Here is a 27,809-nt window from a genome sequence, read left to right as displayed (position 1 = left end):
CCTATATTTAAATAGTCACTTTTTGTCATTCATTCCAATCATCAAAAAGTTGATTAAAAAACTAATCTGTAATAAATGTGTGAGGGTCTTTAATGCCATATAAAACGCAATATTATGCCATTATTTTACAGTAGTCTTAAAGGAACAGTAACACCAAAAAATGTGAGCTTTTGGTAAAACTGATGAGTTTGCTTCAGAAAGACTACTATAGTTTACATAAATAGGCTGCTGTGTAGCCATGGGAGCAGCCATTCAAGCTGAAATAGGGATAAATGGCAAAGGTTACATAGTAGATTGTAGATACACTTTGTATAATACAGTGGGTTTAGTTATTACATAGGAATCTAATCCCATTGTATTCTACAGAGCTTTTCTGTTAGCTGCTATATAACCTGTGCCTTTTCTCCAGCTTGAATGGCAGCCCCTATGGCTACACAGCAGCTTGTTATATGAACTATAGTTGTGTGTCTGAAGCAAACACAACTATTTTACCAGTGCAGGGCAACAGTATATTATATTTAATTACTTTAGAACACTTTCATTTTTTGGTGTTACTGTTCCTTTAGCCTGATGTAGTCTATTGAAGTCAATAGGTCAAAGAAATGATAAGATGAATTATGTAAAATGCTGTGTAAGAAGTTCATTTACTCTACACCAGTTATTGCACACTTGTTTTTTTTCGGCCAACACCTTATTTTTGTCAAAAATTTACACATAGCTACACAATAACATAAAATCATCAAACACATTTATTAATAATACTCTTGATTTTATACAGTGACTGTAAAGCAGTAACATACATTTTTACTAAACTTTATAAATATACCCCAAAGTATAACATTTTTATAAAATGCTTTATCAACAAATTATACTTATGTGCAATATATCTGATTCACTTATAGAATATAGTGTTCATTTTTTTTATCTTAAAATACAAAAATAGCATTGCACACCTCTGCTTTACTAGTTTTGATTTTAAGAAAATATCCTATCATCCATACTTCTCTCTGCAGACATAAAAGACAAGCAAACACAGACATATTATAGTCAAAGGCAAAACATATTTTGTGCTATTAAGCACTCCCCTAGAACGTGCATGGCTGAATTTCCCAAAATATGTTAAAAAGAATGGAAACAAAAGAACAGCCACCAAGGGCTGGAGCAGAACAGCAAACAAGGATTATGATAAGTCAAATTTTTTATCCAGTTGACAATTGAAAGCATGGATTTGAAGTCTCCCCTTTTGCATCTGACATGAGTGAATATTTAAGCAGTATCATTGCAAGAGTCATAAGAGTGAAATGCAGAGCTGAACAGTAGGATGGCAGTATGTATTGACGTTTGCGCTGAGCAGAATTCATGAGTCTGACAACTCAGGATGGGGTGTTTTTCAGGCAGTGATTCTTTACAATATCGACTTGGTTCTGCAGACAAAAGGAAAACATTCAGAGCATTATTGGTAATGTGTCAACTTAGATATTTACTAAAATAATAGCTACTTGTCGTATAACACCCATCTTCAATTTTGGAATGTAAGGGAAAGGCTGGGTTTCAAATAGAGACGTAGCTATGTTCAGCTTTTTCTTAGCAATTAGAAATCAGAAGGAAAGATAGTAGGGATAAATGGCCAACTCCAGTGTATATCACTGGAATTCATAATAACATAATCAAACTTTGCATATTGAATTAGAATGTGGCCATTTGGTTCAAGGGTTTGGGTCAGTGTTTGATTAATACACATCCATTTGGAGCCTCTGCTCTGAATGACACTCTTAAAGAGCCATAAAAACCTTTAATCCAATCAGTACATATATGATATAATGACATACCCATGCCCTATGTATTATCTACCTCATAAATATACTAAGATCAAGTTTTTCAAACAACAGATAAACATTGGCAGCTAGATGTCTATATATCTCACGTCCTCAGTCCAGCATCAGCCTTACTAAATGGAAATTTGCAGTTAAAATAAAAACATACAGTTCACCTACCTAGTCTTTTAAGATAATTCTGCAGGGTGAAGTGACTTCATAGGCTGCCCATTTTTATACTGATTTATCAATGTCAATTTGAATATTGAATCCCAATTACACAGTTAATCAGCAAATCGGTTTCGTTTACTCAGGTGATTGAATTTCATTAACTGTGAAACAAATCTGCTCATTGATCCAATGAACTCTTATTGTAAAGACATGAGCATGTACTACCTACGTAGCATCCCTGTCTGGCAAATGTCACATATATTATCTGGCACAGGGAATTTTGGTTAAATCAGAATGTAGTGTCTGATGAAACATATTTCAGACAGTATTCCATACTATTAGTATTGTCGTAGCATAGCATAGATCCTTCCATACTATTAGTATTCACAAAACCACTTTTGTGTTAGCCAACCAAAGCCTCACTTTAGTTGCTACACTTCCTAACATAAGAATAATGTAATAACAAAGGATCCTACATTATATCCAATTGGTATAAAAAAAAACTTAATATACTTGTTAAATGTAAATATATACGTCTCAAAAAGTTCATAATAATTTAGAAATTAAAGAAAAACTGGTGTCAACTTACCTGTAAAGTCAAACCCAAACAAGTGCATTAGTGTCAAACTGAGAAAAACAATGAAGAAAACAAAATTCATGATGAACATTTAAAACGATTTATCAGTTTGTGGAAAGCTTGCTTGAAGTCCTCATTAGACATGGTATATATTATTGGGTTTATTAAAGAGTTGAGATATCCCAGCCAATTGAAAAAGTCAAAAATTGCAGGATGAAACCAACAGGCATCTTTGCAAATTGGCATAACCAGTGAAATAATAAAAAAGGGTAACCAACAGACAATATAAGCTCCAAGAATAACTCCTAAAGTCTTTGTAGCCTTTCTTTCCCTGGCAGCCATAATTTTCTTTTTCTCGAGGAGAGCATCAGATACTTTAACTTTCACTTGATTTAGATACACTGGTGATCCTGCATCACTAGGCATCTCAAGAGTCCTTGAGTTTGTGGAGGACACTGATGAAGAACCAGGGGAATCAGTAATTAGATGAGCCTTTGTCAGTCGCTTGCCAGTGGTTTTGGGAGATTGTTTCAGAATTCTAGATCTAGCTTCAACATAGATCCTTCCATAAAGAGCTATTAGAAGTAATGTGGGAATATAGAAAGCTCCAACAGTGGAATACACTGTGTACAAAATATGATCAGTATTTACTGCACAAACTGCTATCTCTTCTGCTTTGGACTGACGCCAAAAAAGAGGGGGCATTGAAATTGAGATTGAGAATACCCACACAAGAGCTATCATGACAACTGCCCTTTTAGGAGTCCTTTTCTTGGTATATTCAACTGCATCTGTGATTGCCCAGTATCTGTCCAGAGCTATGACACATAAATGAAGGATAGATGCTGTGCAACAAGTGATATCTGATGATAACCACATATCACATATAATCTGCCCCAAAGTCCACTTACCAGTTACGGTATATACAATAGCAATTGGCAAGACCAGAATTGATACTAAAAGGTCTGTAAATGCCAGTGAGGCTATGAGATAGTTAGCAGGTGTGTGCAGTTTCCTGGTTTGATAGACTGTTGTAATTACAAATGCATTGGACAATAAAGTGGCTAAAGTAATTAGAGCTAAGATAACTGTCAAGATGATCTTTGAGAAGGATAGCACATCTTCCTGCCCATAGCTATCTAGACTTGTGATACAACTTCTACCATCAAAGGAGTAATTGGTTTGAGACACATTCAGCTGGTCAGTAACTTCTTGACATTCAGTCAGATGTTCCATTTTTAGCAGTTCCCCACTCTCAATATGCTAAAGTGAAAATGTAATCTCATGGGGTCCTCTAGCAGTTTCTCTGATCCACTGGGTGACTTGTTATGCAATAATTTTTGCTGTCTAAAGCTCAAGGCAAAATATTATCTTCATGCACAATATATGAGTTGATTGTTCAGACCAGTAAACAAAGGTTTAGATAGGCTCATAGATTCAAAAGTTTGAGAGTGAGTATTAAAATAAATATCCTGTCTCTGACTGGACCTTCCAAATCATAGAACTGAAACACAGATTTCCACTCATGCAGTGACACAGGTTATTTCAGCTGGCATCAAGTCACGTTCTACTGACTCTTCATTAGTTTGCTTACGCAACATCCATACCAATGCATCAACAATCTGGCAATAAAAATATATATATATGGCTGAGGTTTAGCTAATTTAGCTGTTTAATTGTATAAGTGTTATTCCAGGGAAGAATTTTTTTCTGGCTTCATTATGTTCCCTTTGTGCAAACAAATTCCAGTTATTGCTTTTCTATGGAATATAGGCATAACTTTATATTCACCTGCATTCTGCTAGTTGAATTTTTTCCCAGGCACAGACAATATACCCTGTTACATTCACATATAGAATTCTATAGGCTGCTCCTTGCTTGTCTATAATCATTTCCTCATCAGGTTACTTATACAAGTTATCCTGCAGAACAGATGGAATGTCAGGCTCCTTCGAAACGTCCCTTAATGTTTCCGAGAAGCAAAGTTGCTTTGGCTTATTCAGTCTGTATGCTGGAAATACTTGAGGTGCCCCAGGTCAGCCCTAGTGCCAGGCTTTAGATACCCAGTGCATAGTTCATCATCAAGGAAAAGGAGGGGGATAGAAGAAGAAGCTAAGAGACTGTCCCAACTTTAGGTAGCTTGTGATATCCTCTTTGTAAGTTTTCCAGAAAAGCCAGGAGAATCCTTCAGCTCTGTGCAGGTGTACCGATACTGAGAGATGTTCATTTCTCCCCTTCCTTGTCTTCACTCCGTGCAGGCAGCGGCAATAGTAGTTCTCCCGGTGCTGCAGATGACATAGAGGCTGCTGTGGGAGTGGAGGAGGGGGTGTGGAGATGAAGAGAAGCTTTAAACACTGCAAGTAGGGAGTGAGCAGTGGAGGAGACTGGCAGCTGATTGCACACAAGTCAGTATATTCTTACCATTTAAATGATGTGTCTGCCTTATGTGTGTGTGTGTGTGTGTGTGTGGGTGTGCATTGCTTAAATATCAGGGGCATGCCCAAACATATTAAGAGAGGGTTACCTTATGTATTTTATAGTATGTCCCCAAATTCCTATGCATTTCTGTCAGCTTTACTGTTTACTGTGGTTTATGCCACATGCAGTTCATTTATATTTTGCATTGATTAAGAGGAATTTAGTAGAATCAGTGATTGAATCTCACTTTTTTTAGTTAAAATAAGCAGATGTTAAACTAGGTATCTGCTGGAAAAAAACAAAAACTATATGCTGCAAGTCTAGTCTACCCTAAATTGTAATGCCACACAATGATGGTACTGTCTGCACCCAAACCGCTTTTACTTTCCATGCAATACTTCCCCTTAGGCAATTATAAACGGAGATGTGTGTAGTTTACAGTTATGCAGATTAATATCTATGAATAATATTTACAGTAGCAAGAGTTTCTAACTTATACACACAAATATGCAATTCCCCTTCTCGCCTTGGCAGAATTATACTGGTTTTACCTTTAGTTAAAGTGGCTTCCTAAGGGGCTCTCACAATCTTTCTGTGTGATCTACAATCAGTTCTTCAAAAATAAATAAGGCACAGCATTTACATTCACCAAAAGCTACTGCCTTTGGATTAAATGCCTTAACATTTACTACTTAGTCTTACTGAAAGAGATCTAGTAGCTGTTAAATAAAGTATCACAAATAAGTACAGTTGTCCAACAGTACCACAAATCCTTATTTTCAGCCCACACCTATTACTCCTACTCAAGCAACCTAATGCTATAACCTTCCCATTACTGGATGTTTTGTTAAAGCAAAATTATCTTCCTTGATCATTATGTTGTTACTGATGAGCAGCTTTATCAAAATGTGAGTTTGGAGCTTAATACATAAAAACTCACCTATGTTCTATTCATCACTATGGGATTTTAGAAGAATATTTATCAAATTATGAATTCTAACATTCACCCATTATAAATAGGCTTCTAAAATCCCATTGAAATGAATAGGGTGTAGTTTTTATATATTAAGCTCTTATATTTTGATAAATCTGCCCTATAATACTCTAAAGCAAAAAATTCTAATGCTAGAACTTTTTTTTTTTAAAAGGCCAAACTACAACAAATAGATATGGCCTTGCTTTTATAATATCATAAATATTAAGTATAAGCTTTACTACGGATCCTAGGAGTAGACTGCAGACATTAAACTTGAAAAAACGACTTAAGGAAGTTACTAATACTAAACAATACATACATGGTGGATGAGCATATAAAATTAATGATACAGTTGATGCTGACCGAATTAAAAATACTCTTTTATTAGATGACATATACAGTATGTAAACATTAACACTTCTTAGTTTATGCATTCACTTTCTTTTTTTCTGGCTCTATTATGCATATCTTTAGCATGGAGCTGCTAAAGGGTAAGATTTTATTAAATAGCAGTCAAACAAGTGGCTTCTCTCATATGTTTCTATATTTCTGCATACAATTTACTGCTGGCATGCCACAGTAGCACAATAAAGTGCTCCTTAGGTTTATCCATAACTACAAATGTTACAGCACCATATAAAAGTGTGGTAGGGATTGGAGAGATGTTCCAGATAACCACTTTTCACCACAGTCTACAAAAAAGTCCTTCTTTGTAATAGAAATAAAAATGTATATTTTATTTAACACTGTACACAAGAGTACAAGAGCACAAGAGGGCTTGAGTACATCTTTAAACTACTTATTTACCTTTATTGCTAGACTGCAGTTCTCCAGCTCCGCAGCTGAGGGATGTCACGCTCCAGGACTCTTTATAATGGATTTAGCTCTGATATAAATTCAAAGCACAATCATGTTATGCTCAGTGATGGCTCACACTCTAAATTAGCACCCAAGAATCTAGAGTTATGTTGCTAACTAAACAACTGTTGTGTGACACCATTTAGTATTAGACAAATACATGTACAGCATTAAAGGTAAGGTAAATAAATAGAAATCATTCAGTTCATGTAGCTGACAGCAAAGTGAACACTAAATTCAATATTTCTTTCTTGTGCTCAATTTCCATTACATTATATATTTATGCTGCCTGCGCATTATATATACAACAGGCTTTGTGGATTTATCAATATTATGCAAACAGTGCACATAATTCTTTGGTTTACTTTCTGGTTGATGAAACCGACCAATTCAGTAACATTCCACTGGGAAATGTACTGATCCACTTCAAATTCACTGCATCTGTATTTGAGTGTGAGGCAGCTAATATATTGCAAGGATTTTGGGTAATAGGGGGAATCCCTTACATTCCCATGGGCCATATTTTCATAGACTAGTATCTCCCTGGTTGGTTGCATTTTCTGGGAAAAGTTTCTTAAAGCTTTGGTTCCACAGAGTGAACCTACTCAGTATATATGGGGGAGAGATCTTCAAGGCCATGCTACAACCACATAAAAGCTTGGCCTGCCTTCGTACTGACTAACATAAATAAAAGTGGTGGGGTAGTAGGAACACTCCAAGGCTAATTAAAGTATTACTAAAGTATGGAAGTGAGACTGACCTAGCCAGAATTGCCTCAAACCAAAAAGGGGGCTTGATGTACATTCTCGATTCCCATGCTTCATTAGTAATTCATTTTGTTTCAGAAACAAGGTCTTTTTTAAAATGCCCTGGGAATTAATCAGTTAGATATAAGGATGATACAGAAAGTTTGTGATATCCAGACAGATGATGTTGACAAACAAACTGCCTTTAGCACTAAAATAAATGAATTCCTCAGGAGAAATGCTTCCAGAAAACAGCAGGGAAGCAGAATGGAAGTGCTTTGTGAATCCTTCCTGTCCTATATCAAGGGTCTACTGCATTTTTATTTGGTGAATAAGATTTGAAACCCAGCTCATTTCTTGAACATAAACATATACAGTAGGTGGAGACAAATGAATATTGTTAGATGGCTTATTCCTGAAGGACACTGCACGTTATTCCACTAGATAGAACTTCCAGAAACAGACTTAATACTAAAAATAAATTCTACAACCTTATTAGAAATGACACATAATCCCTTAATTATAGAAAATTATAGAAATTATGAGAACATCCATAACCAATATAACATGCCATTTAAATTAATAAGCACTCTCAGATCCATAAAAATATTGGAAAATAACCTTTTAAGTGGGGAATACTGATACAGATTATGTCCAAGTTGACTAAGCAACAGACCTGATAAAGGACACCCCCTAACTCCCTCAGCTGATGGGGACTTTCAACCACATGAGAATTCATAAGATTGAAAAGCCACATCAGTCTATTTGCAAATGGTTTCCACCACAAAACCCTTCCAGGAGACAACAGGTTTATTGAATTTCATATAGAGTCCTTTCCATCACAAAACCCCATCCAAGAGACTGGCTGGGATAGAGAGCAATATCTACTAAAGATAGTAGAGAGTTGACTGTAGACTTGTACAGCAAAGGGGTAAAGGGTGAGCATTTATAATCTTAAACTCTCGGATAAAGGTATTGTTACTTCCATGTATCACTTTATTCTCCCAAACACCTTACAACATATTTTTACATATTGACAGCATTCGTTAAGGCATTACAGTATTTGTCTCTTTATCTGAAAACTCTGTTTGTCGTCACCTAGGTTTCCAAACTGAATTTATAAATAGTTCTATGTCATTTAAGCATGTCTTTAGTCACTTTTTGTACAAACCAACACAGGCGTTTTCAACTTAAATTTTATTTGAGAGCTTTGCTGTTTAACTATTAGCTGTCATGTAACTTCCAATTTATTTCCAGTGTCATTCCATGATTCCTTTGCACCCTTCAAAGATTCCAATTCCTTTTCCATTGGCTTGGCTGATTTAGATGACAATCTGGGCACTTGGTCCTAAAAGATAATGGAAGGATGATTGAAAGACAGGCTTTAGAATGTACACTATAGAGTTCAGAGTGACAATCCATAAGAATTCTTTAAAGCAAGCCACCAGAATTAATTGCAAAACATGCCTCTCCTTCAGAAATAGCAGTTAAAATAGATTTGGCCAAAGGTAGATGAATATGCACAGATAATTAATTGTAACTATTCCTAAGAATAGGAATCATGTGTATAGCTGGGTAGAGTGCAAAAAAATAGAATTCTAATATTTGTGTTTCTAATCTTTTATTTGATATGAAAAAAAATACTAAGAATTGTAGATGGGAACATTTGTAGTTATCATTGATCAGCAAAATAGACTTTTACTGTTTGTTTCTTGAAATAAATACAAATCCATATTTACATTCATTTTTTTTGTTTCCAAGGTAGAGACAATTTTAGACTATTTTATAATGCTAATATAAGAAATTTTGAAACAACAGCGCCACCAGCTGATCATTTTTGACAACTGACCAAATATGCAATATGAATAAAACATAAACTCTGAGAAAAGGACAGTGTTGTGATGCTTCTCTGCTTAATATAAACTATAAAAACCTCAGATTACGTGCCTATCTTAATTTTACAACTTTTCTTTTCTCAGAGTTAATGTTTTTTCCCAACTGTAGAGAGTCAGTTTATATGACCAAGTGGATGAGCAGGTGACACTGTTGTTACAAAATTAACTACATTGAAGGTGTAAAATTTACTTTATCCGGAATTTCCGCATTTCACCATTGGCAAATTGTTTTGCGAAACTTCTGTGAAAATTGGGCGTGCGTAAAAAAATTTGTTGTGGCAAAATTGGGCACGGTCAGGAAAAATTGGGCGTGGTTGCAGAGGCAAATTGGGGTTGGGCGCCGTCACGGTGAAAAAAGGGCTCGTTTAAATTCATTTGTTCTCAGGGTTTACATATCTGTTGATGGTGATCTTTAACTCTGCATTAAATCTGCCTTATGCAGCCCTTTTTTTTTACCTCAAATGACCTTTTAGACAGTGATATTGCTTTACTTACCTGGGTACCAACAAATATCCTGAAATGTTCCTGCTGTACTACAAATAGATAGAGATCATGAGAGGCCCTAATAAGGAAAACTTCAGGCAGCTTTTGCTGAGATACATCTGCTACTCTTTTTAAAAGATCATAAGTCCTTCTGGCCAGTGCCAGATATGGAACAGACTGACTCTATGGAACACACTAATTTTCCCAATATATAGTAATCTCACTATACTAGGAGTTCATGTACCTTTATGGTTGAATAAAAGTGTTAGCGTTGAGGTTGGTAAGAAAAAACCTGCTTTTAAAGCATTCAAGTTAGCTGGAACAGCAGAAACTTTCATCACATACAAGGAAGCAAATAAAGCATGCAAAAAAGCTATCAGGCAAGCTAAAATAGAGATGGAAAGGGGTATTACAGAAAGGAGTAAAAGGAATCCAAAATTATTTTTAAATATTTAAATAGTAAAAAAAATTAAGCAAGCAGGGGGGGTCAGTTGGTTGATGACAACAGAGAAAATCTGAAATTTTATTTTGCATCTATCTATACAACTGAGGAGCCAGCTAATGAAGGCTTCCTTTTTAATAGACCCATTTCTAGTAATATAACTACTGAAGCATGGATCACACATAAGAAAATTCAAAAAAGACTTGAACATGTAAAAGTAAACAAAGGTCCAAGACCGGATGGGATTTATCCCAGGGTATTAAACGAGCTTAGCTCTGTAATTGCCAAACCTCTTAACTTAATTTAAAAAAGGATTCATTGAGGTCTGGCATGGTGCAGAGAGACTGGCGAATTGCAATTGTAGTGCCGTTATTTAAAAAGGGATCCTGTTTTCAGCCTGAAAACTATAGGCCTGTTAGTCTGACATCAGTAGCAGGAAAACCTTTGGAAGGGGTAATAAGAGGTAGCATACTTAAATACATTGCAAATCACAATACTATAAATTGTGCCAGCATGGTTTTATACGTAACAGATCTTGCCAGACTAATTTAGTTGCCTTTTATGAGGAGGTGAGCAGGAACCTTGATGCTGCAATGGCAGTGGATGTTATCTACTTTGAATTTGCTAAAGCGTTTGATACAGTACCTCACAATATTTGTAATTGGATAGAAAAATGGCTGACGGATGTATTACAAAGAGTGGTGGTAAATGGAAAATGTTCTGATTGGGATTGGGTTTTTAGTGGAGTACCGCAGGGGTCAGTCCTTGGTCCTTTGCTTTTTAACTTGTCTATTAATGCCCTGGAGGTGGGCATAGTGAGTACTGTTTCTATTTCTTCTGAAGATACTAAATTGTTTAATGCTGGATGCTGCCACTTTGCAGAACGATTTGACAAAATTGAAAAACTGGGAAGTAAAATGGAAAGTGCAAAGCTATGCACTTTGGTAGAAATAATATAAACGCAAGTCATACAATAAATGGTAGTGTGTTGGGAGGATCCTTACTTAAAAAGGATCTGGGGATTTTTGTAGATAACAAGTTATCTAATTCCACGTGCTTGCAATGGGACATCATTACTCTGTACAAGTACATTAGAGGGGAATATAGACAGATGAGGGATGTTCTTTTTCTCCTATTAAAATGGTCAATGCACCAGGGGCCACCCCTTTAGATTAGAGGACCGGAACTTTTATTTAAAGCAGCATAGGTGTTTTTTTTTAATAATAATATAATATCCAAGGTTATTGTGATACTAAAATCTACAGTTAGTATTGATGTTGGTATTGTTTATGTTTATGTATGTATGGGAGTATATAGATAGGTCAGTATAGGTTTGTGTGTGCTGGGTTTACTTGGAAGGGTCGAACTTGATTTACCCTATGTAACTATGTAATTGCTCCTAACCAAAGGAAGCTACAGCACAAAGGGCAATGTTGTGTAACATAATGGTCCTAGTCTTTTTCCGCCTTGGAACAAGTTCAACTAAAACATTTCTCCTCCATATACTATCTAAACTGAAAAGAATAATGGCATTAAATAAGCAGTTATTTTCAATGAGACAAATTCTTGCCTGTGTATCCATTCCTGTCATTATAAGCGAAATGTTTTCCCCATTTTACTGTAATACTTAATTCCTTCATCTCTTCCTGTTACTGCTTTTGATGGAGAACAAGTCTTGTCTGTTACAGTTTAGAAAGTGAATAATGATGTGGTCAGACAGGTCATAAGTAGATTCAGATATGTTTTCCAAGTGCTAATGGACTAATGGACTATAGTGTTTGCAGTACTAGTAATTTCTTGCTTGGTTTCACAGGTGCATAAGAAACAAATAGTTATTTAAAAATGTATCTCTTCTTTTGGTATAATAACAGTTAAACCCTTTTAGCCTCAGCTGATTTTTCAGTATATACAACTGCAGAACTAAAGATACCTTAACTAGAATATAATTTTGCCTTCCCATTGACTCCAATACATCTCCAATGAAATTTCAGCATTTTGCTAATTTTTACAGTGAAGCGAAATAAGCCAGTTTTGCTCCTCAACACTTTTTACTTTAAAACACCAAAGTAAAAATCATAGCTAAAATCCATTGAAAATTGGAACTTTGCAGTATCTTCTGTTTTTTATAACATGTGTTCTTCCACAGGAACAAAACATCATGAGCACCTGAAAGATTTGTGGAAATCGTTATTTTAACAAAGATTTTTAATTAGCAAACCATTCCTGGGTTTTACAACATTTTATAAAATTACCAATAATCATTCATAAGTTGATTTCACAACAATTTTTGTACTGCTAAAACGTAAATATGAATGCCAGGAGCTTTCTGGTTTATTATCACATACAGTATGCATATGACTTTTTAACTGTGTGACATGTAGAGACCCAGGAATATGAAAAGTTCAGCAGTTAACAGTTTAGCTGCAATTGCATTTACAAGTCATTATGGTCCCTAACTATAAAGTTACCCTAAAATGCGATATACTTAGAAAGTAGATATCCTGAAGAAAATAGCTAAATGTGCCTTTGTTTTTATTAGAAAGTGAGGTCTGTGAATTTAACGCATACAAGTCAATGTGCCTATACATATTGCTGTCTGATAGTGGGTCTGTAAACCTATTTTTGTACTGTTTATGGAAAAAAACTGCCTTTGTTTTCTTTTCAACCTGCTGCTGCCAGCTAAAATAAAGGCCATTTTTCTTTAAGGGACTTTTGCTGTCCTGACAGTTACTCTGTGGGAACCTGCCACTATGCCCCTATTTGTTATTCAGTTTTTTTTAACACTGGTCTCTGATTAGAGATATGACACACTCTATGAGGTTGTTTTATTTTTCATTTTACCTTGATAAATACTTCTCTGGCAAGCCTACAGTTTAGTGTAATACACCCAAATAAAAGTACTTAATTTGAAGGCATTCTTTTAATCATTTTGTTATATTTGTGTATTTAACTGTGTATGCATGCTTATGTTTGTATATGGCTTTAACTTTCTCTTGGGTTTTTAACACAGAAATAGCATGCAACACCTTAATATCTCCATTAAAAAGCCTTTACGCATGGCTTTCGGATATTTCTTCATACGTTAATTGGAATGGATTGCGGCCATTGAACATCCGTGCACCTGCTTCTGTTGCAAGAGGGAGACACAGGAGCTGAATATACAGTATGAATATTGTTACTCTTGGCTTTTTAAAACAAAGTAGTGCAAATACAGGTTGGCTCTCTAAGTTGTACAATAAACCACAGTTGTCATACATTTACCTCTATTTCCTCTTGGACATTAGACTAGAGTTATTAACTGGTGATTTTATGTGATGGGGCACTGCTCTGCTACAAAGTAGCACTTATATCAGTATAGGCAACAAGAAGTGTTTTCAATGATGCAAGATCATGCCATGTAAGCTATGTAATGGTATTGAACAGTATTAATGTACCTCTTTCTTTCCTATCTATCTATTATCTATCTATATTAACTATTCACATCAATTATTTATCTACAGATGGGGCACTAGTAGTGATGTGCAGGTTGACCCACAACCCGCCGATTTACCCTTAGGTCAGACCAGTTAGCATTAAAATTTAGGCAACCATTGCAAGTTTGGGTTAGGTGCAGGTCAGGCTGGGCAAGTACATTTCTTCCCTGCTCCCAAAGTGTCCCTGTCTTGGAAACTATGGGGCACACAGAAGTAGCTTATAGAGCAAAAAGTTGTTGATACAGGTTGATTACAACATTTTGTGGGTTAGGGTTGGGTGCAGGTTATAGGTATGAAGGTTAGGGTCAGGTGTGGGTTGAGTCTTTTCTGACTTGCACAACACTAGGCACTGGATATCTCCCATTAGAAAGTCTATTTCACCATATCTAGAGGGTGCTATAACAGGGACTATCTGCTTCATTCCTGATGTCCCTTTATCTATGACTTTACAATAACTTAAGTGACCATATCTTCTTATTAAGACCTTCTACCACATGCTCCCCAGTACAGTCCAAAAAGAATGTAAACAAAGAAATATAAAATACACTCACTGGTAATACCTCTTTCTGCCTAATGCATAGATTACACCTCTTTATAGTAGGGATAGTGAAAGATACTTCCCTACACTGAGCGCCATAGTTTGTGTCTATAAAAAGAAAGCTACAATGTTGCAGAAATTAATAAACATTACTTTTCCAGCCAACAAATGCTTTAATCTCTTTTTTGGTCTGCTTCATTCACAATGTCCCTTATCCATGATTTCAATATAGCTTAAGTTGCCTTAGGGCTAATATCTTCTAACTGATGCCTTCTACCTCATGCTTTCCAGCACAACCAACCCTAGAACCAGGTGGAGTCCAAAGAGGCAGCACAGTGTGATCCCTCCATTTAATAGACAAGGGGACAGGTACTACATTCGCTACCCCTGAACCAATGCATGGTTAACTTCACATTGCCTTCACTAGTGCTCTACATCATCTGTTTATAAAAATAAAGGGACACAGCTGCAGACAATAACAAGTCCTCAATTTCCAGTCAATTAATGTTTTGGTCTCTTGCACATGATGCACATTTAAACATTTCTCATTGTAAAATTATTGGCATTTCAACTCAATTTGGCATTTTCAAATTTTCAACATTGGGTCAGATTCAGTTCCATGAGAAAAATGTATCTCATGGTTTATCATGTGGAAACTCATGGACGAGATTCAATCCAAGGAGAAAAAACTTCAGTTCAAGTTTTTCCCATAGACTTTTTTTAATGTTGAGTTTTCATGTGATAAACTGTGAGATAAGTTTTTCTGAATTGAATTGCATGTCAAATTGAATCTCGTCCATAAATTTTCATGTGATATACCTTTGTCACTAAATTGAAAATGATCCATTATGTTTCATGTTTACTACAAGGTTTTAAAAAGCACTAGTTATTGATTAAAATGTTACTAAATAAATTCATAATGAAAAAAAATTATTTTACTTATTCAGGTTATGGAAATGTACTTTAATAAATTGTATTTAATGAATTCATTTTGTACAAATGGTATATGCAGTGTCTAAATGACTAGCTTACTGCAGTATTTTTAAACACTGCAGATTGCAGTAAAACTGCTCAGTAAATTGGATGCCTCATTGTTTAATACATCCACAGACATTAAAAAAATTCAGCACAGTATTAATAATAAATAGCCCTATTAAATATTAAGAATTTGGGAAATATTTTCAGTCCTATTAGAAGTTCTTTGATATCAGGTTTCCTCAATTACTCAATGTAATAGAGGACATCTTTTGAGGAGGCAAAATAGTTACCTAAAGAAGACATATTTTATAGCCCACTTTATGACAGCCGAGAGACTTTCAGGTGATATGGAACATAATGTAACAGAATTACAGGTGGCAATGCACAACACCAACGCACTATAAAAGGTGCAGGACACCCCCTTGTTCAACAAAAAGATTATCTGTGCACTGGTAATCTAATTATCTCCCTCTCAAGAACTGAACATTAAGGGGTGAAGACTTATAGCGCTACTAGTAGCACCTACTTTTTAATGCCAGAAAATACCCTGCCATAGACAATACTGAGAATTGCCTCTGCTAAAACACACATAAAGACAGTTATCAGTAAATGATGAGCATTGTCTATTTTAGTAGCCACGACAAGTAGCTGCTACTAGTAGCAAATCAGTGTGTCTTCACCCTAAGTAGCTTCAATTTTCCTGTTGTTCCCTGACAAAAAAAAACATTTTGTGATTAAAACAATAGGGAAAAAGTATGTTCAGCATAATCCCTATTTATTCAAATCATGCTAAACAAGGTATTCTGTACTTACAGAAGTACATTTTTTGTCAGTGTCATAATATGACCTGGAGGTGGGCATAGAGAGTACTGTTTCTGTTTTTGTTGACGATGCTAAATTATGCAAAACCACAAGTTCCATGCAGGATGCTGTGACTTTTCAGAGCGATTTGACAAAATTGGAAAACTGGGCAGCAAAATGGAAAATGAGGTTCAATGATTAAAATTGCAAAGTTATGCACTTTGGTAGAAATAATATAAATGCAAGTTATACACTAAATGGTAGTGTGTTGGGGGGATCTTTAATGAGGAAGGCTCTGGGGATTTTTGTAGATAACAAGCTGTCTAATTCCAAGCAATGTTATTCTGTGGCTACTAAAGCAAATAAAGTGCTGTCATGTATTGACTCAAAGGATGAAAACATAATTTTGTAGATTGTAAGCTCTTTTGGGCAGGGCTCGCTTCACCTGTTGTATCAGTTATTGGTTGCTTTATATGTTACTCTGTATGTCCAATGTATGAAACCCACTTATTGTACAGCGCTGCGGAAAATGTTGGCACTTTATAAATAAATGTTAATAATAATAATTTTGCCTCTTTATAGGTCCCTGGTAAGGCCTCACCTTGAGTATGCAGTGCAGTTTTGGGCTCCAGTCCTCAAAAAGGATATTAATGAGCTGTATAGAGTACGGAGATGTGCAACTAAACTAGTAAAGGGAATGGAAGATTTTAACTATGAGGTTAGACTGACGAGGTTGGGGTTGTTTTCTCTGGAAAAAAGGCACTAAAGCAGGGACATGATTACTCTGTACAAGTACATTAGAGGGGATTATAGGCAGATAGGGGATGTTCTTTTTTTTCCATAAACAGGATCAGCGCACCAAAGGCCCCCCCTTTAGATTAGAGGAATGGAACATTCATTTGAAACAGCATAGGGGATTTTTCATGGTGAGGGCAGTGATGTTGTAATGGCAGATTCTGTTGATGCCTTTAAAGGAACAGTAACACTAAAAATAAAAATGTTTTAAAATAAATAAAATATAATGTACTGTTGCCCTGCACTGGTAAAAGTTGCGTGTTTGCTTCAGAAAGACTACTATAGTTAATAGAAATAGCTGCTGTGTAGCCATGGGGGCAGCCATTTAAATTGAAAGAAGGAGAAAAGGCACAGGTTACATAAGAAGATACCAGATAAACTGTGTAGAATAAAATGGGAATCTATGCTACTTATCTGTTATCTGCTTAGTAACCTGTGCCTTTTCTCCTTTTTTCAATTTAAATGGCTGCCCCCATGGCTACACAGCAGGGTATTTATATAACTGCAGTAGTGTTTATGAAGAAAACACACAACTTTTACCAGTGCAGAGCAATAGTATATAATATATTAATTATTTTTATTCACTTTCATTTTTTGGTGTTACTGTTCCTTTAAGAAGGGCTTGGATGATATCTTGGACAAGCATAATATCCAAGGCTATTGTGATACTAAAATCTACAGTTAGTATTGATGTTGGTATATATTGTATGGTTTATGTATGTGAGTGTATAGATTGGTAAGTATAGGTTGTGTGTGCTGGGTTTACTAGGAAGGGTGGAACTTGATGGACTCTGGTCTTTTTTCAACCCTATGTAACTATGTAACTATGTATATAATAATAGTGCATTTGTTTGTATACTGAACAAAAACATATTCCAGCAACAGTCTTAACCCAGCACTTGATGCTGTTTCTTGCCGTCCACTAAACTCTCAACAGTTTTCTCTAGAAATAAAACCTGTTTTTCTGATGTCTGACTCTTGCTGCCATATGTTTCCATGTATCTTTTATTGACTAAATTAGTAGATTATACAATACAAGCTTTCAGGACAATGTGGGTCTCTGCTTTAGGCATGGTATATACAGCATATTAGCAAAAATCATGGCATTTATAAAAACTGGTATAGAAAAAAAAAACTGATAACAATCTGACACGTATGCGTAAAATCCTTTCCCATCCAGATATCAATCAGCCTCTCAGCCACTACAGAGGTTAATATAATTAACACATAGTTGTGAGGTGACAGTAGCCCTGAGGCAAGTTTTAAAATGTCCCCTAAAGTATGTCCACTGTGTGCAGATCTCTCAACCCCGTAGCATCAAGGTGATATTAGTGATATTCATATCAGGACACAAAGCTTCTGTCCATATTGAGCCAGCATTGAAGGTTATTGAATTTTTGAATGAATTTATATTCTCCCTTCTTTTGCTTGTGTTTTTAGGTTACCTATTAGTATTGTGATTCAAAGGTCTAATGACTATGGTCCCTGCTGCAGAAATGCACTGCTACTAGGAGATCGATTTTTCCACAATTGATATTGAATCTGGCCAGTCAGCCATTCGCTGGTGTAGTTTTTGTCAAGTTTCACCCACATATAGACCTGTAGTTGGGCATTAGAATTTTAGGACTTGGCAAAAAAATGATAAGTTCATTTAAGCAAAGAAATCCAACGTTTCGAGCACTAACTGTGCTCTTCCTCAGGGAAAAAAAAAGTTTTTTCCCTGAGGAAGAGCACAGTTAGTGCTTGAAACTTATCATTTTTTTGCCAAGTCCTGGTGTGTGCAGCTCACTGTCTTCCTTTATATGTTTTTGCTAGCACCCTGGGCATTTGAACTTTAATAGGGTGTGCTCCGTTTGTTCCTGTATATATGTATATATAGGACATTAAGACATTGCGTGCATTAAGCTACCAAGCAATGCCTTACCCTTTAAGCAAAGCAGGGATTGTTTGTCCATATATTGCAATATATTTAAGCTGGCCAACTACGTCAAAGTCATCCCTTCTGGCCAGTTCTACATTCATTTGTATCTGATTTATTAAGAATTCTACTGCTTCATTTAACAAAGGGACTGAGTTTTACCTCCAACTTACTTGCTATCAAGGTTAAAACTGCTCAATAGCCAACCTTCTCCCAACACAAAAATCTGCCTCAAACTGTTGTTACATTAAGTTTGCAGAGAAAACCTCCTCTTTTAATGGATACCTACCAAGCTGAGGAAGCATATTCACACTTGACCCTCTGCTAAAAGTCATTTAAACATATATAAACCCAACAGGTGTTATTCTTCAACCAATATGGATTTAATATATAGTTATATGGATTCATATTCAAATAGTTACCAGGTATCAGGAGTACTGTTTTATTTTTAAATGAAAAGGAAAATATATTTAAAAATTATAATTATTTTAATTAATATGCTTTAATGCAAATGTTCACCTTCTGGTGAGTTAGGGGAAGATGATGAGGCACAGGGGAGGAGGTATATAGAGAATATGAAACAGAAATATTGATAAATAGGGTAGAAAATAGCAGGCAAGAAGATGTGAAAGGGAAGTGGGACAGAGTAGTAAGATTTTGAAGTATAGGGTATTAAAAGAGGGTATTCAATTTTAATGGAAGGGAAAGAAACAACCTTAGGCATTTAAGCCTGACCCTAATAGTAGAGGGGAAACACTGTTTCATTTTTCTTTTTTCCAAGGATTTTCCATGCATAGCAGGTTGACCTAACCATAAACATTTAAATGCAAGACTTAATAAGATAATGTATGTGTACATTATAATTAAAGAAAAAAAGAAAAGAAAAAAATAATGTTCGTAAACCTAGTATAAATAAATTTAAAGCAACTGGACTTGTTAAGTAATCATTGAAGACGTTTCACTACTCATCCAAGCAGCTTCTTCAGTTCAGTTGGTTGAACTGAAGAAGCTGCTCGGATGAGTAGTGAAACGTCTTCAATGATTACTTAACAAGTCCAGTTGCTTTAAATTTATTTATACTAGATATACCATGACCTGGATGAATGAAAATCTTCATAGACAATGTTCATAAACATTTAACTGGTTACTATGAATTATATGTTCAGAAATTTTCAAAGACAGGAAAGAAGTTTCTGATATTAACCTGTTCATAATGTTTAGAAACTGAACTATATATATAAATTATTCTAAAACTGTTTTTAATTTATAGGATATTATTTTACAGTTATAAGCTCAGCACCTCAATTCAGTCACCTTTTAATTAGAATCATTATATTATATTTGTTTAAACTGTTTACTTGCCAAATATTACATTTAATATATGCAAAGCTCAGTGTATGTTGACTTAAGGGCTTCCCGGTGGTAAAATAGTTTGCTCTGGGAAAAGCTGTTTTTAACATATAGTAAAGACTGAAGAAAGAATAAATGAAGCTGATAATATGATATTGATTGCAACAATGCCAGGGTTTTTAAGTTTTCAGAAGTAAGTTATCTACTGGGTGGTTAGTATTCATTACAAGGCCTTTCAAGGTGAAGCTTCTGTGTCAAAAGGAGTTAAATTATTCAAGAATAATAGCATGTTCATGGCACTTACTAATGACTCATGCAGAATAATTGTTGGCTCATGAATGATAATAAGAATGCATATAGAATGTCTTACTAGATGAAACTTTAAATGTAGGTAAGTATCAGATATGAATGCTCAGAGAGAGGGGTGCAGTGTGTGCGGGCGGCAGGGGCCCCTTGGGAGGTGTGAAGGGTCTCAGCCCCAGTGGGCCCCACATACCCCAGTCCAACTCTGGACATGTGGCAAAAAAAATCACAAGTCAAAGGTAATTTTACACTGAAATTATGGGGAAATACTGCATTATGGTGAATTTCCATCAAATCAAATTTCCATCAAAAATTGCTTTTTGCAATAGGGTAATCAGCCCTATTTACTGATATAGACAGAGGTAGAGTGTAATATTACTGTTTATGTGCAAGGACAGAGAAATTTAATAAAGATAGTTTAAAGGAGAATTACAATTATTATTACTAACAAACACTTTAATGTTGTTATATACTATATATTTAACTGTCTGCTATAATTATGTTTGACTGCTTCCTGTTCCTATTAGTCTATCTGCAGTGAGATCAATTATACACCCTTACTTTAGTTATCCACTGTTTCAAAGTTATATAGTAGGTGGCCAGTACATCTTCCTTTAACAGTCTGCTAACATATTAATTTCTGGCTTCCCCCCTATACATTAGTCTTCAGTCAGTGTACATATATGTGTGCATGAATATTTAGTCCCCAATACCCAATGTATAATCATTCTACACAGAAAAATCGATAAAGGCTTAGGTTATTTAAAAAAAAAAAGAAAAGAAAAAAAAAAAGCATTTTAGTGCATTTTAAATGCTAAAGCATTTAGCATTTTAGCATTTTACATGCTAATTATACAGAAAAATATACTGTAATAAGGAAAGATTTATTGATACTAATGGCAGAATTAACAAAGGCATATGGAGTAAAAGGCATGTGATTTGAGCACTGTACGTCATTTCTACAGATGCATTTAATAAATATTTGAGATACACTTTCAGTATAAAATGCTTTTATACAATAACATTATCTCTGTGTAGTTATGTTTTGGCTTAGCACAGGGTAAAGGAAATTTCAGGTCTAGTCTCAAAAATTAACATTTTCTTCACTTCTGAATAATAGTCAGCAACAAGTGTTACTTTAAAGCCCTTATATAAATCATTATAAGACCCTACTACTAGATGTTAGATGTCAGAAAACTAGGAATATCCTGTGCTGTCACAATTGCTTCAGGCTACTGAGATTGTTAATTGATGATCTATATACAGATTAAACATTGTAAACATTTCTAAATACTCTCAATGACCTAACTTATTGAGTACATCACTCCACCAAAAGTCTTAAATTTTATATTAAACTGGATATATTTAGTTATAAATAATAATTATATTTATGACTTTCTCCAAAAAAAATGTTATTAGATGCCTTATGAGCTAGTTAATTGAGAAATATTTGAACCTTTTTGATCTTTTTTGGAATGCCTTAAAAAATGTGTTAGTAAGTTGTTTATGGAACGTAAAGCAAAACATATCTGTTTGTTTGGCAAAAGGTTCCTTTTCAGACAGCGTACTGCTGAAATACTTAATGAAAGCACGGAGGGACCGTGGAGCCAGCTGGGGTTCAATTCCCTCCGTGCACATAAGGGGTTAAACTCACTCAGTCCATTCCGAGCAGGAAAGAACAGCTTCCTTGGTGACCCCGCCCTTTTTGCCTGTCGGCTCCTGCTCAGCATCACACCCCCACTTCCTGCTTTTCATAAGGAGCGGCATCTCCCTCCCCCCCTCCCTGTCTAAGCACATTTATCTTATGACCTGTAAGTACTTAAGTTCTGTCAGCTACATGACATATGTTTATTTCAAGCACTGTTTATGCTGATTGTTAAAAAAAAAAAAATATATATATATATATATATATATATATATTTAGTTTGTCACAGCAAATGGTGGGTGATAGTCCTTGGCCATTTAATCTCTGGTGTTGTTTGATGGTTTCCACATGCCCACTGCGAAGCTGAAATACATGGCAAGGACTATTTTGGTGTTGTATTCTATAATAAAGCTGTGGCTGAACTCCATCCACATAACGGTGTCAATGTGTCCTTTTTTTTCTGATAAATACATCGGGGAAGGTTTGGAAGGAAGGGAAAAAGTCTCCACAGTCATATACAACATTCTGGTAATGTTATTTACCAGATCTGCAGATGTATATATTACTCAGAAGACTTAGTTGGAGTCTTCAGTGCTACCCTTGGCTTTGGCAAAATCTGGGCAGTGACTGGCTAACCACAGTCGCTAATTAACTCACGTGTGCTACTTATCGCACGCAATCCATATTAGCCATACACACCATTACGTTCATAAAACTACTTTTTTTGAAAATGACCATTTCCCTGCAAACTGGAAGCTACATAACGCTAGGGCCAACACAGACTTGAATAAATCACACTACAAAGTCCATATTGTGTTGCCAAAAGCTCATGAACTGTACTTTTATATAATTACCGCCTGCCCCAAGTAGGTGTTAATTTTCGCACAGACTAATGCGATATTTAGCGCGTCTAAGTGTTTGTGAATCATGTGTTAGTATTATTTCTGCGCGAGAATTAACGCAATGTGGAAAAATTAACGCATTCGATAATACTTTAACGCAAAAAAGCATGCAATAAGGCAGCATTATCGCACCTTAGTGAATAAACCCTAATAGCTCAAAGCAAATCAAAAAGTTAAAGATGAAAACAGGGATACTGTCTACGATGAGATTGTTTTTCTGTTCAATGCATGCCATTAAAGGTTAACCCCCTTTGGATTGTAGGGAACTTACAGAACTAAAAAGAGTCTTGATAATGAAGAGCACGTTTTTTCTAACTTTTCCAGAGATGCTTTGTTGATCAGTGATGCCATTTCAGGCCAGGTATGTAATGCAGTTTCAGATCAGCTTCCATATATTTCATAATTGCAATTCAACTTTAAAGGAGAACTAAAGCTTAACTAAAGATGTAGGGCAGTAATGTTGCACATACTGTAGGGTTTTGGACTTCTTTACCAGCACCAGGTAACTACAGCCCTTTAGCAGGGGAGATCTGTGCCTCAGAAGATGCCCCCAGTAGCTCCCCATCTTTTTTTGCTGATTCCCTGCACATGCTCTGTACTCCTTTGTTAGTGAGCTTAGTGAGCTTAGTGAGCTTAGGAACTGACTCACAATATACTGTGTATATATATATATATATATATATATATATATATTTGCAAACGGTCCGCACTCCCTTTTTACTCACATATCACAGAGTCTTTCTGGGTGCTGCAAATGGTTGTTTCATATATAAATTTCTCCATGAATCAAGCGCACTCCAATTCCAAATATTTGACTTTATTGTAGATAATTACATAATTGTTACATCAACGTTTCGGTCCAGGTCTAGGACCTTGTTCACGATGTTATACCCTCATTGAGGGTATAACATCGTGAACAAGGTCCTAGACCTGGACCGAAACGTTGATGTAACAATTATGTAATTATCTACAATAAAGTCAAATATTTGGAATTGGAGTGCGCTTGATTCATGGAGAAATTTATATATATATATATATATATATATATATATATATATATATATATATATATAGAATATAAATGTCAAATTATACCAGTGCAATTGGCACCAGAATTTTATATGTGACAACTTTAAAGGCCTGGATCACTACTATAGTTCAGTATATAAAAGATAGCATTTCTAGACACGTTTATTTTTAGGATCTAGTCCTCCTTTAAATATGTAGCCCACTTCAAACAGTGCTGCTACTTCTAACACGCAATTATTTGCGTTTGGCACTAACAGGAGCCCTATGTCCCCGCTTAATATGGGGGGCAGGTATAATATTGCTGTTACTTGGCATGCCTCCACCCAGGGTAGGTATAGGTAGAACTATAACTCCCCTCCCTGGGAACCTCTGTGATGTCTTCCTTGGACAGGTACTCCTGGCAACTCCTGGTACCTTGCCCCTCCCTTGGGGTAGCTGCTTACCAGGCAGGTGAGGATCCTCTCTATAGGAAGAGACAAGACACTGGTTATGATGATGAACCAGATGAACTTGCTTTATTGAGAGCAGGCAGGACTTCCAGGATATGTTACACAAACAGTTCAGGTTACACTTCTCCTTTACTTCTCTCTTAGAGAACCTCTCTCTTAGGGCTACCCACGATACTCCCGCCAGGTGATCCTATCTAGGAGCTCCCCCTGGTACTCTCACCAGGAGACCCTCTCTTAGGGCTCTCCCCGGTACTCCCGCCAGGCTAACCCTCCTTCATACTGCACATGTGTTTCATTCCCTACCCCCCCCCCTGCCAGATCCACTTCTGATTGGCTGGTGGGCATGTGTAGCTCAGAACAGGAGACAGGATCAAGTTACACACATGCTCAGAGAATAGGAAGGCTGCCGCTGGCACCTACAGAAAGGGGAGAGAGATTTCAGTGATGTCACTGTAGGCTTCACACTGCTGTAGGCTGCCAGCACCATATCTCAGAGAAGCAAGCAGGAATCTGGGAATTTAGATATGCAGTAAGTACTTAAAAAGAATGCCTTTAGACTTACTTTTAATTTATATTAACCTTTCATTGTCCTGTAATGATTTTTAGCAAACTTAAAGTAAGGTGATTAGTGATGAGCCAATTTTTTCACCAGGCATGGGTTTGCAGTGAAATTCCGCATTTTGCCATTGGGGAATTGTTTCATGAAACTTCCCCAAATTTTGCCGCAAAAAAATAGCGGTTGCATCAAAAAAGATGTGGTTGCATCAAAAAAGGTGCGGTCACATCAAAAAGGTTGTGATCATGTAGAAAAGGCACAGCTGTTTTAAAAAAAGTTGTGTGCATCTAAGAAGCCGTATGATACCCGTGGTTCGCAATTTGTTTTGCAATTTTGCTAATTTTCCAGTAAAGCAAAAGAGAACAAATTTGCTCATCACTAATGGTGATCCAAAGTATAGAAAATACTTCTTATCCAGAAAACCTCAGGTCCCAAGCATTCTGGATAACAGGTTCCATACCAGTACTGTCATCAGAGGGTTCTGATAACAAAGAACTGTGGCACTTCCATCGGCAACAGATGAAAGAGATTATATTAAGGTCAAAGACCAGGCAAAGTTTTAGGGGGTCCTCTTACCCTTTCTCAACCCTGTCTGGTAATTACAAACTAATTAAACCCTCTCAGGATGGAGTGTACCATACCAGGATCCACCCCCAAACCACAACATCCATACAGATCACAACCAAATCTTTGTGTAAAGCTAACAGTAGAATCTATACTAATTATACTGAGTTTATAAAGAGTGAATGTCCATTATATCTAAGTCGATATCATTAAGAATCTATGTCAAATAATACATTTAGAAGCTGTGAAAAAAAAGTTGTGAAACATTATATTCACAATTGTTTAAAAGAGAAAAGTTTACCTTTTGCTCAGATAGAATGCATCCAGCTGGATACCTGAGTTGCTATTCCTAACACAGTCTGGGGTCTGGTATAATTTTTCAGGAGAAATGAAAATTGTAAAACTAAGAATGGAATGTTGAAATATAGATTAAAGGAAACCTACATTCTAGATATTAAAGCTTTAAGAATATGCAATGATCAACTCAGAGACAAGGTAATCCTAATTGAATAAATGAAATAGGCGTATATTCCCTATTCATACCTCTAGGTCAAAGTGTGTCTAGCTTATTAATCCAATATATCTCCTTGGGTTTTAATAACCTTCACAAATGCACTGATAACAAGTATATTTTGGTTTGCTTATTAAGGTAACATAGACTCCATATAGAACAGCTCAGTATTAATTCCTGGGAATTAGGCTGCATCTTTGTAAGGTCTAACAAAGCCCGCAGGCACACAGAGGGAAAGAAAGTTCAATGCAGAACAATTTAAAGCCTCTTTGTCAGTTGTTACTGATACCTTTTTGTGGGTAAGTATACATTGGCTTTTTCCATTTGTTAATTTACACACTTCAGCAGTGTATTACTAAACCTTCAGGGAAGGCAAAGAGGAGAATACGCAGTCTATAAACTACATGAAAACATAAAATATATAAGAAAAATCAAATGCCATTTTATTTATTGTTTAATGCAATTTTATTATTTCATTATTTCTTTGTGATAAAATACAAAAACTGACTTCCTGTTTCAACATTCCTTGGGGGGGGGGGTTCGGGACAGACCTCCAATATTGCATCTTGTACCTCATGCCAGCACAAACCAGCACATTGGCACACAGCCCTTGTATATATGAGGATAAGGGGCCTTAGCAAGTGTAACAATGTGGAAGTGTGTAGATGAGTCGTATTTTAAACATAACATAGCTGTAGCTATTAGCAGATATGCTTGGAGAATTAATTTACTTGATAGTGATGATGAGAAACAGCACTATATGACAATGCAGACATAGGTAATATATCAGCAGTGTTTATTAGTCTAGTACCTCTAATCCTTAAAGGAGATGTAAATGTTAAAAAAACAAATCATATATTTAGCCTTAGACTACTATTCTCTACACTTTACACTACCTTAATTTTTAATATAAGACTACCTTAATCCACAGTGTCCAGTACTTCCCCCTGGTGTTTTGCAGTCACATGTGCCGTGTTTGAAAGTTCTTCAGAAGGAGCGGAAGCCCCCACCCTCCTGGGAAAAAAAAAGCGTTCTCATACACAGGCTGGCTCCTGCTGCCTCCAGGCATGCGCAGAAGGGCTCTCCTGTTCGACAAGGCTTGTCGGAGTAGTGAGAGACCAGAACAGGAAGTGGGGGCGGAGCTTTACGCTGAACAAGGAAGGAAAGGACTCCAGTAGCTTGTAACTCAGCAACCAGGTCAGAAAGAACAGAGGGACAAAGGTAGGCAATCTGGGAAGCTGTTTAGAGTAATTTTAATAATAGAAAAAAAAAGGTTTACTTATTCTTTAAATTGCTGTCTATGAAGGTTTCCATTCATCTAGTTCACAGCATACAACATCTAGTAAAGGTAAAGTAAAGGTAAATCTAATTACAATTCTTAGCTATTAGAATTCTTAGATTTCACAAATGCAAAACAATGTTTTCCCTTTACATCTACAAACTTGTTTTGTAGAATTATCTGCTTCAAAACAAAAAGTTCTGAATTTGTTAAAGATATACTCCTGGGACAAAAATATGATAATAGTAGTATTGGTGTCAACTTCTCTTTAAACTTCCAAATGGGTACCAAGTATTATGACTGACTGCAATGACAACCAAGAAGACTAAAGGGTTTAT

At 35.9% G+C, this 27,809-nt stretch overlaps 1 protein-coding gene across 1 annotated transcript; it reads right to left on the bottom strand.

Moving 5' to 3' along the window:
• Positions 1-539: 539 nt before the first annotated feature.
• htr1b (5-hydroxytryptamine (serotonin) receptor 1B, G protein-coupled) lies at positions 540-4,949 on the bottom strand. The gene is made up of 2 exons (XM_002936205.5): positions 2,575-4,949; positions 540-1,424 (listed from the first exon to the last, which is right to left on the bottom strand). The coding sequence occupies exon 1, from the start codon at positions 3,796-3,798 to the stop codon at positions 2,641-2,643; it is 1,158 nt and encodes a 385-aa protein (XP_002936251.2). The 5' UTR covers positions 3,799-4,949; the 3' UTR covers positions 540-1,424; positions 2,575-2,640.
• Positions 4,950-27,809: the final 22,860 nt, after the last annotated feature.

This window comes from Xenopus tropicalis, chromosome 5, assembly GCF_000004195.4.
Source record: "Xenopus tropicalis strain Nigerian chromosome 5, UCB_Xtro_10.0, whole genome shotgun sequence".
In the NCBI taxonomy this organism is placed as follows: Eukaryota; Metazoa; Chordata; class Amphibia; order Anura; family Pipidae; genus Xenopus; species Xenopus tropicalis.
Note: the sequence above shows the minus strand (reverse complement) of the source record. Positions and strands in the feature narration are given on the sequence as shown.

What these genes read in the sequence shown, in the direction of transcription:
- htr1b (XM_002936205.5), bottom strand. Translation starts at nt 3,798, where the DNA reads ATGGAACATCTGACTGAATGTCAAGAAGTTACTGACCAGCTGAATGTG.